The sequence below is a fragment of the Zychaea mexicana genome, assembly GCF_025766255.1.
Source record: "Zychaea mexicana strain RSA 1403 chromosome Unknown BDB00scaffold_35, whole genome shotgun sequence".
Lineage (NCBI taxonomy): Eukaryota > Fungi > Mucoromycota > Mucoromycetes > Mucorales > Lichtheimiaceae > Zychaea > Zychaea mexicana.
The window spans coordinates 307479-322491 of record NW_026516698.1 but is presented as its reverse complement, the minus strand read 5'-3'; the positions used below and the strand labels follow the sequence as shown (position 1 = coordinate 322491).

At 42.8% G+C, this 15013-nt stretch overlaps 3 protein-coding genes across 3 annotated transcripts; 2 read left to right on the top strand and 1 right to left on the bottom strand.

The window, feature by feature from the left end:
• Positions 1-650: 650 nt before the first annotated feature.
• Positions 651-4850, top strand: BDB00DRAFT_872274 (uncharacterized protein; the record flags this gene model as incomplete). The annotated part of the gene is made up of 8 exons (XM_053126932.1): positions 651-791; positions 898-1005; positions 1107-1172; positions 1324-1431; positions 1493-1585; positions 1674-1988; positions 2082-3893; positions 3969-4850. The coding sequence occupies 8 exons, from the start codon at positions 651-653 to the stop codon at positions 4848-4850; spliced, it is 3525 nt and encodes a 1174-aa protein (XP_052979868.1).
• A 154-nt stretch (positions 4851-5004) lies between these two features.
• On the bottom strand, positions 5005-6405 carry BDB00DRAFT_369726 (DnaJ domain-containing protein). Its single transcript, XM_053117109.1, has 4 exons — positions 6236-6405; positions 6071-6156; positions 5946-6004; positions 5005-5864 (listed from the first exon to the last, which is right to left on the bottom strand). Exons 1-4 carry the CDS (start codon positions 6321-6323, stop codon positions 5159-5161), a joined length of 939 nt encoding a protein of 312 aa, XP_052979867.1. The 5' UTR covers positions 6324-6405; the 3' UTR covers positions 5005-5158.
• Positions 6406-9515: 3110 nt separating this feature from the next.
• On the top strand, positions 9516-14021 carry BDB00DRAFT_872272 (nucleoside phosphatase family-domain-containing protein; the record flags this gene model as incomplete). Its single annotated transcript, XM_053126931.1, has 7 exons — positions 9516-9685; positions 9788-9984; positions 10099-10122; positions 10201-10231; positions 12068-12342; positions 12492-13016; positions 13171-14021. The coding sequence occupies 7 exons, from the start codon at positions 9516-9518 to the stop codon at positions 14019-14021; spliced, it is 2073 nt and encodes a 690-aa protein (XP_052979866.1).
• Positions 14022-15013: the final 992 nt, after the last annotated feature.

Below are 15013 nucleotides of genomic sequence, written 5' to 3'. Positions count from 1 at the left end.
ACCCTCTTTGAAGGTGTCCTTCTTTAGCTTTAGCTTTGGCAGCAGCAGCAGCAGCCATGCGCAGTCAAGTGGTGTTTGTGCTTGGTTAGTGTCATGTTCATATATTAGTCGAGCACAAAAAGCTGAATGTTCAAGTGATATGGATTGCAACCCCCTCCCCGAATTGGGGATGAACACGGTGCACTTTTCCTTGTGAGGGATCGTCCTTGAGGTTCAACAAAAACACCGATTCGTACCACATGCAATGTGTGTTTGTGTGTGTGTGCTATCCAACCCAGCTTGGTGCCCGCCACAGTGAAGCAAAGTGTCCCCACTTTCTTTCTTGAAACTTACTTTACTCTTGGAAAACGAAAAGAATAGAGCAATAATGGCAGCATAACCCAGCTCTTTTCCTCTTCTTTTATACGTTTTTTTTTTTATTTCGACATTGTTGCCAAAAGATTTCAAGATCGCACCCTTCAATCGCTTCCCCCCCTCTCCTCCCGCCCCCACACACACTAACTAATACACTCCTAATAACAGAAAGATAGACCCTCTCCAACACCTTTAATTACCTGCTTCTCGTTGCCAGTGTGTCTCTTCCTCACTTTCTCTAACTCCTCTTTCTCTTTTTCTTCCTTCTTGTCTTTTTTCTATTACCCTTATCCGTCATGTTGTCCACGTCCTCATCGCACTCCATTCCTGTTTCTCAACCATCGCGTCCACGGCAAACCACGACACAGACGAATCCACTGTCCGACCTTATTCATACGGAGAAATCATACCTCGAGACCCTGAGAATGATCGACTCTGTAAATTGTTGCTATTTTTTCCCCACTTTTCTATTAAAACACGTAACAATAATAACAACAAACAACTAAGCTTTTTTTACTTTTGAATTTAATTTAACTGTATCAGCAAATCGCACCGATATGGATGAAACAAACAGTTTCTGCTGCACCTGACTTTTCCGAACTGCTGAAAAACGTTCACGACATTCTAAAGGTCAACAAACGGTTTTGCACGGTAATACAAGCTGCAACTTTCGACACATACCATCATATCACGCGTGAATATCTCTGGGTGGATTGCTGAACAGACACGTGTCTTCATCATCTCATGAATAGAAACTAGCCAAGGTCGCGAGCGATCCGAAAGCGATGAAAGAACTTGGCGATGTTTTGATGCAATGGGTACGTACGGAAAATGGGGGGCTATTATTAGAAGTCTTTGGGGGGAGGGGTAAATCCTAATAATAACAACAATAGTGGAGGAAGGGGGCCTCAAACGAGTACGAGAGCAAGATATCAACTCGATTTTTTCTGGTTTCTTTTTTTTTTCTAGATTGAAGATATGGAAGCCCCGTATGCTAATTTCGTAAGGACTTCAATTCCAAACCTGGATCAACGGTCCGAACTCATCAATAACCTTTCCATTAGCCACTTACTAGAAGTAAGTTGATATATCTTGCCAGTACAAATGTCTCCTGACAATATTAACACCGACGCTGTAGAATCTATCTGCCAATTTCAAATGTAAAATCACGCTCGAAACGTTATTCGAGGCACCATTGAAGCGATTGCATTATTACAAAGCGTTGTACCATGTGGGTCTTTGTTTTAATTCACTTTGGGGGTGGCCAGAGCTTCAGAAAATGCTAATAATATGAGCAATGGCGATCAAATTTCCTGCAGAAACTTTTGCAGTGCACCAAGCCAGGACGAGCTGATCACAATTTATTGCTACGTGCCAACGAAAGGATCGACACATTAATTAATATGTCTCAAAACAATATTGCAATAAGCAAATCACCTTCAATTACATCACTCCATGATTCGCATCGACAGCAAGTAAGACTAAAGCAGCAACAAAGAGAAGAACTGAAACGCATGGAAGAACAGATCCACGAGCCGTTGCCTTCTATAAAACTCGACCCAAATATTCTGGCGTCTTTTATCGACCAAGTTGATTGCAGCCAAGTGCGGGATTTTTTCAGCCGTACCTCGATAGTACGTGGTATACGTGATCGCTCAGGGGCGGGCGGGGAGGCAACCCAATGTCTAAACGTTGATTAACAAATATTTGTGTTTCCTTCTGCGCAGCGTTTCAAACTTCAATGGAAAGCACCGGACGTTCAATTGATCATGCAGGATAGTTTTGTCATGGTACCCCAACACAAGAACGACACTTCAACACGAATTCGGGCCGCATTGACAACAGCAGAATTGGCTATCTGTCGAGAACTAGACTTTGGGCGACAGAATTACTGTTTGATGTTCCCGCCATTTACTGTTCGTCAATTGTCAGTTAGAGCCGTGTCTTTGGACCGCGAACTCGTGGGCGAATATCTTTTGCAGTTTACGATAAATGGAACACACCATATCATCATGCGTGCCGATTCACGAGAAGTACGCAACGCGTGGGTTGGTGCCAGCTCAACAGCACCGAGTGCATCGACATTGAAGCCAATTCCGCTGGTAACAACGGTCAAACAGCGAGTATTGCAGCTCCAACAAGAGATGTCACAAGCGAACGATCGAGGATACTCGATGGCATCATCAGCGCTGGTCAAAGACGACTTGGACAGTGAACAAGCGAGCAACAAAAACAGCGCGGATGTCTATGCGCTGTACTCTAACGGTTCTGACGATAAGCGTGCCAACGTCAACGACGACAAAGAACTAGACGAATTGCCACGTGCACGACGCGATGCATTCCGAGATACGATTATGGACTTTTACGATGGTCGGTTTTTTGATGACAGCGATGACGATGATCACAAAGAGCCACCATTATCCGCTGAAAAGTCGTATCCTGACGAGCCCACCATGGATTCTGATGGTCAGGATTTGGCAAACATACAACCACGTTCAGTCAAGATTCTTTCAAAAATACCGGATCCTTCCGAAAATGAAAAGTGGCCTGCTGTCGAGGTACCCTCTGTACCTCCGGTACCGCCTATCCCGAGCAACGCTAGCGATTCAAAGCAAAAGAAGAGCAACAGCAGCAATAATAACAGCAATATTGTTAAAGACACTGACATGGGATCGGCTCCTGTACAAATGACATATATCAAGCCAGAAATGCACAAAATGTCACTATCCTCCTCTATGACGATCACACAAGGAGATGATGACGATGACGACGAAGACAACAGGCCTCTCGCGCAAACAAAACCATCGTCTTCATCGTCCTCTTCATCCACAGTAAAACAACCTAGCGTGCCTATTGCTCCACGTTCATCATCACAGAGTACAGTCTTATCCAGAACTCCGTCGCCAAATCCTCCTTCAGACAATATTCTACAGCATCCTCAACAACAACAGTGTCAGCATGGAGGAGTAAATGCATCCAACAATGGCCTTCAATCGGTCAGGTCAGCGCTAGCAGCATCTGTCGATTCTTTTGCCGAGTCGACCAAATCATCTCCTTCTGAGTACTCATTAGCACGAGGGTCTTCGTCTACCGCAGCAACAGAGCGAGGGTCACCCTCCTCTATTGAGCAAGCAAAACCAGTCATATCTCCACCCCCACGTAAAGGAAGCATGCCAGAGAGTGTAGTTAGAAATGAAGCAAACACCTCTATTTCATCCAATATTTCCGTAACACAGCCACAGCAGCAATCTCAACGTAGCACACCAGTACTTCTTCCACGAACATCATCTGCAAGACACGTCCCACCACCCATACGAACAACGTCTATTCGCCAACAGCAGTATGCGCAGCCATTAGCATCAAACTCGACCACTACTTCACAACATCCACTCAACAGAGGTGAACCTAACCTTGCTCAGTCGGCTAGCATGCCAACACCAAGACAACGGCAGAAACCTCCTCAGCTACCACCCGCCCGACTTGATTCACACAAGGCACCATCAACAAGTCTTGAAGATCTTGCATCTCCACCGCCTAGTGTAAGTAACAAAATGTTTGATACTATTTCTGATGTCTCACTGTTTGTAAAACTAACCTTGGAGAGATTACTACAGCCAGGGGCATTTGCGAGTGCTACGCGACAAATTCTGTACAGTCACGGCCGATGCGAAGTGTTCCACTGGAAAGACCAGCGCTGGTACTCGGCACAAGAATCATGTTCTATTCACGTCCGCACCACGAACGCCAACCGCTCAGCACTATCGATTCAGCTACTCCAGAGTCGACAGCTCTACCTAAACGCATGGATCGTGCCTACCACAGTGGTAGAGCAGCAAGGCGAATCGGACGTGAGCGTATCTTTATCCATGGGCGATAAAAAAGAAAACTATTTGATCCATTTTGATCGACGAGCAGACGCTGTAGAACTTACGAGCGTCCTTCAACGTGTCCACTTTGAAGCTACACAGCTTCTTGGAGGGCCTGCAGCAGCAGCAGCAGAAAATGGAAACGGCAGTATGATTCGAGCCAATTCGGAACGATCTGTCGCTACATTAAAGACCACGCCCTCGTTGCATTCCTCACCGTCAATGTTACATTCTGTTTCCTTATTCGACACACCCATGCCAACAGACGCTCGATCTTATCTCGAGGAAATGCCGCAAACACTATCGGCATTGTTGCAGTGTCGAGGCAAGCTGTATTCACAAGTGGACCCGACGATTTGGAACAGCATGGGCAGCGTGACGCTACGACTGGCTCAGCAAATGCCCAGCAAGAAGATGCACGTGTGTATCGAGAACGGCAAACATAGACTTGTTAGTGCCACGGTGATGAGCAGCAACGTCAAGCAAGTCAACCCGAAACGTGTATCTTTTCTCCTCACCAACGAACAGTCTCGAAGTAGCATGGTGTACATGGTTCAGTTTAAGGATGAAAAGACAACGAACAAGGTTCTCGAGTACATCAAGACCAAGAACGAAGAAAATGGATGGTAAAACCAAGAGGCGAGAGCGGGAAACTATTGCACATATAATACACCAGGACCACTATACCTATCTTCTTCACGTTTATATATACTTTTGCACACACACACACACACACACACACACTCATATTTTCCATAATCTAGCATGTCACATATTCATGATATCTCTTTTCTTCTTCTTCCCATTCCCTCCTGTCAGCCGCTGCCCCAGTCCCTCCTCTTATATTTTTCCTTGATCCAAGTTTCATTTGGTTTTTTTTATACACATACTTTTACTTTTGTAATCTAGAAAAAAAAAGACACGCTTGAAAGCTCTTTCTAATTCTGAGGCTTCACTGCTCTACGACGACCACCCACTTTGGATCCTGTCACTGCTACGGGCTTTCCTTTTTTCGCTTTCTTTTTCGATTTTGTTGTGCCATCTTGCTGCTGTTCTTGTTCCTGGTCACTGGTTTCTGGGCTTTCGTCCATTTCTTTGGCGGTGGGCATGGGTTTGCCAGTCACCTTGTAGAACACACCAGCAATCCACCGGATAAAGTACACATTGTTGGTCACCGTTGGCTTTGTGATCCACTCAGTGTTCAAATGGACAGGCTCCTCATCTTTGGTCGGATAAATGATGATATATTCGTCCGATTTGACTTCGCATCGCAATACACGGCCACCGACCTCGACATAGCTGCGGCCCATGGTGGGTGCTCCTTGCGATTTGGGAACATTCTGCGTTAATGCTGCACGCGCGTCCTGGACGAAGCCTACGATCCGCTTCTTTTCAAGATAGTAATTGACCCAGCCAACAATATATTGCATCGCTCCCGACAAGCCAATCAAAAACACAACCACAAATCCCAAGCCAGGGCGGAAACGCGAGTAATAGTAGCCTGTACCGCGCCAGCGTGGCACACCGTTCTTGTAGAAATGGTCGTAGCGTTCACGTTTAGCTCCGTCGCGAAGGATACCTACGATCTTGCCTAGTCGTGCAAATCTTTCTTTTGCTTGGGCATCCTTTTTGTTCTTGTCAGGGCTAATTATAGTTAGTTTAGCTACTGCCCTTGGTTATATTGCTTTACATGTGGCTACAACAAGGGTGAGAGGAAATACTCACTGGAGCTTCAGTGAAAGTTTTCGGTAGGCTCGGTTGATATCCGTTGAGGAAGCAGAGGGCTATTGTTTACAGAAATGAGTTTTACCAGTCAACAATATATTATTTAAAAAGAAAGAGCCACATACCTGCACGTTAAGCCAGCTGTAGAAATTAACGTCTTTGCCTTCAGATTGCTCCAACTCATCCACCAAGTCGAAAATCTCAAAATCAGCTAAGAATAAACTATCTGTCAAGATCGCGGAGCAAGCATTGTTGTCATCCTTCCCAAAAATATAAAGTCAACAACTTACATTGTTGCCATGCTCGTGCTGATGGAGCAGAGATGGTCAACAAAGCTAGCAAAATGCTAAGCGTTATGCACAGCGAGCTCCATCTCATGGTCGAACGAAGAGCAAAGTAGCAGATCAGGAACGAAAAAACGTGGAGACAAGTTTATTCCAATAGCGGAGTTGTTTGTCCTGCTCTGGTTGGGAGAGCCGCCGTGTACCCGCATAATGTAAACTGTTTTCCTGGAATGGCCAGTGATGCTAACTAAAGCAGCATCGTTGTTATTGCTCAAAAATTCATGATCAGATACGTGTTTTGCAATAAACTAGCAGGTAGCTGGCTATAAGAAGCCAATCCAACCACGATCGGAGGAGGGCATTGATGAGGCATACTTTTATAGAGAGGTCGCTATAATTACTACTACTACTTGTACTAATACTAGTATTGCTTGTGTTGAAAGTGCTTTTTCTGTTCGATCAGAAGAGGACAAGTTGGTTGCGTGTTCAAGGCTTTTAAGAAACCTTCTATGTGATTCAGGCATATTATTCGCGCATAAGTTGTACAAAACTTGTTGATGTGGTGGGCTGTATTAAAGGCGGTATAATCGTGTTTTCTGATCAACATGATACAAAGACAGTGATGGTGATGCTGGCGTATGGTCTCGCAAGTTTGAGCTACTTGTCGCCATCGAGTAGTGATCCATGCAAAAAAAAATGCGTCCAGTGCAGCGATAAAACTACTTTGTGCACCATTAGCACCGGCGTTGTACTGGCGATACTGTGTTGTGGGTCGTTGGTGTCTGTCAAGGTATTTCCGGGCAGTTGATAGCTTGCTCTATACACATGGTATTTTTGCATTGCTTCGTCCGTGATCCGGTCAGCACCTTCATAAACATCTCCAGTAGAACCCCTGCCTTGGCCAAGTTTTTCTACCCTTAGAAGAAGAGGCAGGTTTGCGAATGGAATACTTGTAGATCGCAATTTTCGTACATCCGCTGTAAAATGTTACACATCTCAATCACAGTGATATGTATCGTTTTCAGCTCTTAAAGTAAACCTGTGCAATCATTATTGTCCACATTTTGCATCAATTTTGGTCTTTGAAACCAACACTCGTTCTATGTAATGCTCGGTCCGGAGATTCGTATGTAATGCGGGCTGCCACACCATCGGGCCAGAAGGTTGATCCTTGAAACACTTGATGTCAGTGGGAGTTCCATATATGGAGGATGGTAGTGGCAATGATATCCAGACGCATTAGCGCTACGTAGGATACATATAGAAAACTGTACTAATTCATAGTGCGCTTGTCAACTCTCTTTTCTGATATCATAAATACCGACAAAAACGGTATTTCAATAAATCATCTTCTACACAAAAAAAGTATGCGCCAACACGTTGATATCTTGCTGTGAAGTTTTGAGGATATGGTATACCTAGGCCGCACAGCAGCCGAGATGAAAAAATTATGTCTTTTGCTAATACCGGTAGCCCCGGTCAGCAGCATTCACCCATTTATCACAACTAGGCGGCTCGGTTTCAAAGTTTTAGTGACGGCCGTGGGCAACTTCAATACTTGCACGTGGATTAACGATTCTCATGAGGACCGAGGAACCGAGACAGAAGTTGGGTCGGCTCGATTCTTGACGAGTTGGTTCTCTTTGCTTGGAATTGAGAACCGAGTACAAAATTACAAGATCACTGAAAGCGAGAACATTAACTTGTGAAAGAATATTTGCGAATGGGGAAACGAGTTAAACGAAGAGGGTGGGAAGACAGGAGGAGAAAACAAAAAAAAAGAAGATGAGTGGAAAGAGGGAAAGGCAAGAGAAAAGGGACAATTCTTGCTAAGCATGCAACGTTTAGTGCTGAGAATTATGGGCACGCCGATTTATGCACACGACATCATGTAAATGATCCAGCAATCTTTTATGCGGCAAGGTCTTAATTCCCCTTACTAGACCAACAGTTAGAACACGATTAATACATAGCAATCAACTACGCACGGTCATACTGAGCTGCTATCGACAATGAAACAGATAACGTCTTTAATTCACATTCTTTGCTAAATATATACACTACAATATTTACGTCTTCCCTTCGATTTTATGCAGTTACTACTACAACCATGAGTAATCCCGTTCCTTTAAATTTTGCGACTTAAAAAACTCGTTTCTAAATTCAATTCCGGTTCGAATCTGGCAACCGGCTCCCCGTGAGGACGCATAACGTGAACAGTAGCGAGAAGACCAACAGCGATGAAGCTACAAAGAGAGCTACCAACACCGTAGGCTCATCGAGTATGGAAAGATCAGGTTACCGGCGTGGTTTGAAGCATTTGCGTTTCATTATCAACACAAGGCTGCTTCAAATATTCACCTTCATATCCAATGATTCCATAGGGCTTCTAAGGAGAGCCCAAACAACCACTAAGAAGTGATATGCTTCATGTTTGTATCACTATGTTTTTATTCTGTTTTAATTTGCTACCAAATTCTTTACTGAAATGACATCGTAATAACATACATTATATGAACATCCGAGTAGTAAATACCGTAGAAGCGGACAGAATATCTGACTATCAACCTATCTAAATATTCCTTCACTACAAACTCACTTAGGTTGTTGGTCAAAACCATTATCAATCCATCCTATTTATGTCCATAACTAAACTGCTAGTACTGTACCCGGATTTTGCTACTTCTGCAGGTTTTGCAATTTCTCATATATTATCAACAACGTTTTCTGCAAAATGCAAAAATATAAATAAGTAGTTTGGCACAATCTGCAACTTGCATAAACTTTTGTGTCTTTTGCACATATCGAGGTAGAAACAGCTTCAATTTGTGCAACATCGGTTGACAGAAGCATGCTTTAAGTCTTATCGACGAATAAAATGGCAACAATAAATATAGGCAAATAAGTTTTATCAGATCGTGATATCACTAACGGGTAGTTGAATGGCCGGTAGATTACCGGCATACCAAGACTTATAAGATTGTTTCCACGGAACGCATCGTACATCGTCTCCCTTGGATGAACAACGACGTGGTGTTTGTTAATTGACTTATTCAGTGCTTAAGCAGCAATGTTTACCCGTAACTTGCAAACTTACACTTTTTGCAATAAAATCAGGAAAAACCTCAATTATTCTCGGCATGAGTTCCTATTATTAGGGGTATCCAATGGTCTGGATTAAAATCGGCTTTTCTTGTACATACATAAAAATGGTCAGATGTGCAGACATTTCCAGTAACATTTCAACGAACATAGAAAAATGATTAATCTTCTTTTAGTGATATACATGACGCTTGTTTTACAAACTTTCCAACAGCAGCTCTGCGCTCAAGGGCAGTCTTATCATCACATTTCCATATATACATGTCCTAAATTGGAAAGTCGAGCACAACCTCCAAAGGACGCGCACGATCTTCGTCCTGACGATATCAAAGCAGTTGCATCGTTGGGTGATAGGTAATTCTACTTTGTGTCAATCCTTAAGATACTGTGTATATGCATCATATACAGGGCTTCATAATGTAATGGAAGGCATCATTAAATAAAGAAAACACATAGTTTAATGACAGGAATTGTTGCCGAAGGTGTTCAAGGTAGTCTCTTCAGCAAAACAACTATTCATGAATCACGGGATGTTGCCTTTACGACCGGTAGACGCAATGGTTCGATGACATTATCAAATGCCTTCAAGTATTATGCTGGATCAGATATAATGGACCCTCCTAGTGGACAAAGGTCACCCTCATTCTGTACAGGTGAAATGTTTTATAGATATTTTCATTCCTTCTTCGGTCAACACAGTTAATTCGTGCATGTACATACACATGAAGTAACTGACTTTAAAAGCACCTATAAATATATGTTTTTAGTTGGCCACTGTCCCGGCTATTTACGTATGTGATTGCTGATACATACATGTTGAGTGCCACTAAGCTAGAGAAAGAATTAATAATTTATATTATATGTCATAGATGATCCACCAATAGACCAGCTCAATGCCGCGTTAAACTTTGCTTGGACAAGAAATTTAGATCAAGAACTTGATTATCTCATACCAGAAATGAAAAAAAAACACTGGAGAAGGATTTGAACAAGATTGGAAACTGATCGTCATCCAAATGGGGAGTAAGTTCCATGTGCTTTGTCATTAATGGAATTATACTATATGAAGTCATAAAAAACAAAGAGTTAAATATTACAAACAATATCCATGAACCGCCTGCTACAGTAATTCATATATGTCATAAACACGCTAGGTAATGATATGTGTTTCTCATGCATTGACGCATTATATGAGAAATACCTTACTCCGGAGAATTACCACCGCTATCTAGATCAGGCTATCGATCGGATTTACCGCGAAATTCCAAAAGTAATCGTTAACATAGGTACGTAATCCTGTTGTATAAGAAAAGTTAAACACGGATCAAAGTTGCTTTTATTTCACAGCAATGGTCCACTGTAACCCCTTCTGTAATAGCAAAATTTTACTAACATAAGCAAACAGTTGGATCATTAAATTTGACATCTATCTTCAAGAGAATGGACGGTCAGGACTATTGTAAACAAATTGACGCTTTTCCTCTGAACAACCTTATCCTGGACCGTGTTCTGTGCATGTGTGGGTTTGATAAGAAAAATTGGCCACGATTTGGCCAATTAGCAGCGCGTAAGTTTCTATTGTAATTGAAGCCTTGTGCAAAAAAGGAAACCGGACGCATATGATGATGCGAAATTTCTCGCGCTCTCTTGTATTAATAAAGAGTTTAGTATACGATGACCAAATTCAATCGATCTATCAGAAGTACAGCAGCTTGACAAACGAATCCTTTGGGGTCAAATATACGCCTGTACGATTTGATCCCGCTGAGTGGCCGCTACAAAGACTCAGTAATTTTGATTGTCTTCATCCAAGTGTTGCAGGACATCAGTGGATAGCAACGGTATTGATATAGTATACTTTCGTCTGAAAGTTGTTCGTTATCTATAACATTATTGATACTAATACACTTAGCACTTTTACTTGCTAGGCCCTTTGGAATTTGCTTTTTATGAAGCAGAGCCAGTTGCCCGATCGTTTACATAATTTATTTGGAGAGACGGTATATTTTCACGAAAAGCCTAATCCATAGCGTTAAAAGAAAGATATTGTCCCACTTACCCAACATCAATTTTTCGTTTAGGTCTATTGTCCTAGAGAATCCGATCGTCTACAATTGGATTAAAAAAGCTTTTATTTACAAGAGTTACATTATATTAATGTCAAAATGGCCCTACTTGCTAAATACAATCGTATCCGCCATCATAGCGTTGTCGTTAACATTCTGTCAGCCTGAATGGAGCGTGTAGTGTGCGAATATCAAAAATGCACACTTCCAGCGTGAACAAGAATGTCTCATACATTCGAGTTGGTCCGAACCCTAACTCTGAAAATGGGTAACGTTCGAGCAGCCACCACACGTAGCACAGATTTTTAAAACGGCATGTTGCCTTTCTTGTTTTCCGAAGAAACAAGCAGAAAATCGACTATTCTCAAGTGTATGATCGCATCTTGTTAAGATATTATTATAAAAAGAGCGATTATGAACCAAGATTTAAAGGGCTGGACCTCCACTTGTAGACGAACTAGTTTCACCGGATTGTCAAATGTATTTTCTGTGAGAGAAATCTGGGCTTGGCTTTCGCTCTTTCCCTCTTCTTTTTATAGCTTCGAGTTTCCTTTTGGAGAGCCACACCCCTCCTTCGCCCCTTCATTCTTCTGATAACCAACGCTCTCTCTCTCTCTCTCGCAAAAGTACTCTCATTTCTCTCTCTTGCATATCCCTTAATTTTATTCAGTGTGGCTGCCAATCTACCGTTACCGACCACGTCCTCATTTCATCAACGCCAAAACTCCATCACCATCAAACAAGAACGGCAACGGAGTTGGCTCCAGAGGATGATGAATACTGCAAAATCACGCAAAACGTTGCTGATCAAGTGTGCCGTGGGTGCATCAGCTATATTATTATTGCTATGGTTATTGTTTCCAAGTGAACGGTACCAGCATTTGTCGGGTTCGCAAAAACCTAACACTAGCATTGTTGGTGAGCAACAGCAGCAGCAGGAACCAGGTAATAATTTAGTAAATCTTCATTGTTGGCGCGATTGAGAGATATTTGTTGGTGTTTCTGTTCCTGTCGGTAATTGCTCAATAAAAAAGGAAAATGACAAAACGTCTATATATACACTAATGCATAATTATACAAAATGCTAATTTTAGTGATTTCAACGGATCCGGATCCGGCATTGTCAGCAGACCCTACAATCGAGGACAACAGCAACAACAGCAAAGAGATCACGTCGGAAACGTCATCACCATCACCGTCAGAACATTGCAGCACACCTCATCCCGGCCGACCACTTATTCAATATGCACTCATGATTGATGCTGGTTCATCTGGGTCAAGAATGCATGTGTATCGATTCAACTACTGTAGAGAACAGCCCGAATTAGAAGATGAAGTATTTTATCCCATCGAACCAGGACTTTCTTCCTACAAGGATGATGCAGAAGCCGCGGCAAAGTCCCTGGATGAACTGATGCAGGTTGCGCTTGACAATGTACCTGCTGAGCTACATCATTGCACTCCGATCGAATTGAAGGCAACAGCCGGTTTACGTATGTTAGGTGAAAGCCAAAGCAAGAAGATTCTGGATGCTGTGCGCACGCGCTTGGAAACAAAATATCCTTTCCCGATTGCCGGTGGCGAACATGGGATTGAGATCATGGACGGCAAAGATGAAGGTAAAGTGTGATATATTCATTGTGTTTTGCTATAAAGCTGCAGCCTGCACAAGTGGGAGGGGACGGATATGGGTCCGCAGCAATGGTGATGGAATGTTGAATCGGTTCTGACGGATATCACTTGCATACCGATAATCGTTGCGGATACATGTAGGCGTGTACGCATGGATCACTGTCAACTACTTGTTGGGCTCGTTAAAAAAGGGCCGGTCCGCTGCCGTATTTGATCTGGGCGGTGCATCGACCCAGATCGTGTTTGAACCCACCTTTGATACCGATAATTCAATGGCCGAAGGCGAGCACAAGTATTTGTTGGATTACGGAGATGCGCAGTATACACTGTACCAACATTCGTACCTTGGCTATGGCTTGAACGAGGCACGCAAGCGCATCAAGGCGGAAATGGCCGAGACATGGAAAGAAGAAGCGACGCGATCGGGTCACGTGTACCACCCATGCCTGCCTGCAAATCATACCGAGACGTTCACATGGGAAGAAAGTGAAGCTGGAACTGGCAAAGAAGTGACTTTGGTTGGCACAGGCGCTGGTCATGCTCAATGCCGCGGTGTTGTCGAGCGCGTTTTCAACAAAGACAAGATTTGTGCCCTTGCTCCCTGTGCATTCGATGGCATGTATCAACCTCCGATCACAGAGACGTTCACTGCTCGCGACCTCTACGTCTTTTCGTTCTTTTACGACTTGACACAACCTTTGGGAATGCCATCCGAATTTTCTGTCCAAGAGTTGGGCGAGTTGACCGAAAGTGTTTGTGCTGGCGAGACTCAGTCGTTCAAGCACGTTCCTAACGCGATTGAGGCCTTGATGAGCAAGCCAGACTATTGCTTGGATTTGACGTATATTCACGGTTTGTTGCGGATCGGTTATGATGTGCCTCCTGAACGCCTTGTCCGCACGGCAAAGAAGATTCGTGGCGCAGAGACGGGTTGGTGCTTGGGCGCTTCCATCGCAATGATTGACGAAGCACAAATCTGCCAAGTGAAATGAACAAAGACAAAGGATAATAATATTTAGTTTACACATTTAGCGCACATAATAGATTTAGTTTCTTCCTTCGCTTATCAGTTTATCCCGTTTCTCCTCCTATAGCACCCCTCACTCTCCCATATTATCTATACTGTTTCTCTTTTAGCTTGTTGATAATTGTTTTCTTGTTTTTCTTCCTTCCCTCTCCCAAAAATATCCAAACTCACGCGAGCTCTCTACTTGTTCAATCATAAAAGCGCATAACATTTTCCATCTCCTTCTGTCCCTTTTCATTTCCTTTTCCAGAAATGATTATGCGAATGTGGACTTGCTGGTTGTTCTTTTCCAACACTATGAACATCCTGGCCATCAGCAGTATTCCTGAAATTGGTATATACTTCGGCTAAAGAAAGTACTTTGCTGATTTAGTTTTACAAACATTACGTCTCTTTACCTATCTCTCCACCAAAAAAAAATGTTATTACTGATCAATCTGATGATGATACATACCATCCTTATATCTATCATGCTTGTATGCGAAATAACGATGAATGTATTATGCCACTGGAATTCCTGTAAGACGTTTCCTACGAAATATCCACATATTTTTTGCAAAATCCGATTTCATTGTCATCAGTACGATTTTGATATCCAGTCAATATCAACCTACCTCATTATTACAGTATTGCTATTACATAAAAGAAACCAAGTTTATAAGAAACTCTCCCTTCAATTATGACCGTAGCAAGGGGGCCTATTTTCAAGTGGAAGATTATAAGGTTCGGTGGCTCATATTAACTGTCAGGCCATGCAATACACAAAGTGTACATATGTAGCACATCAAAGTGAAACATGGGATAAACGAAGTCTCACACATCGACACCTGTATGTTTCTATTTATATCAACACATTAATAATGCCTTATTATTATGACAATGGAGGCGTAGAATTATTTATAGCTACATGATTGTTTACAAGTTTCTAGGACACGTCCGGAAAAACAGATATGCCAT

Excerpts from the sequence above, each read along its gene's own strand:
- BDB00DRAFT_369726 (XM_053117109.1), bottom strand. The coding sequence starts at position 6,323 with ATGAGATGGAGCTCGCTGTGCATAACGCTTAGCATTTTGCTAGCTTTG. Across the intron at positions 6,157-6,235 it reads AGCACGAGCATGGCAACAAT|CTGATTTTGAGATTTTCGAC; the intron begins GTAAGTTGTTGA and ends GTTTATTCTTAG. Across the intron at positions 6,005-6,070 it reads ACAGCTGGCTTAACGTGCAG|CCCTCTGCTTCCTCAACGGA; the intron begins GTATGTGGCTCT and ends TGTAAACAATAG.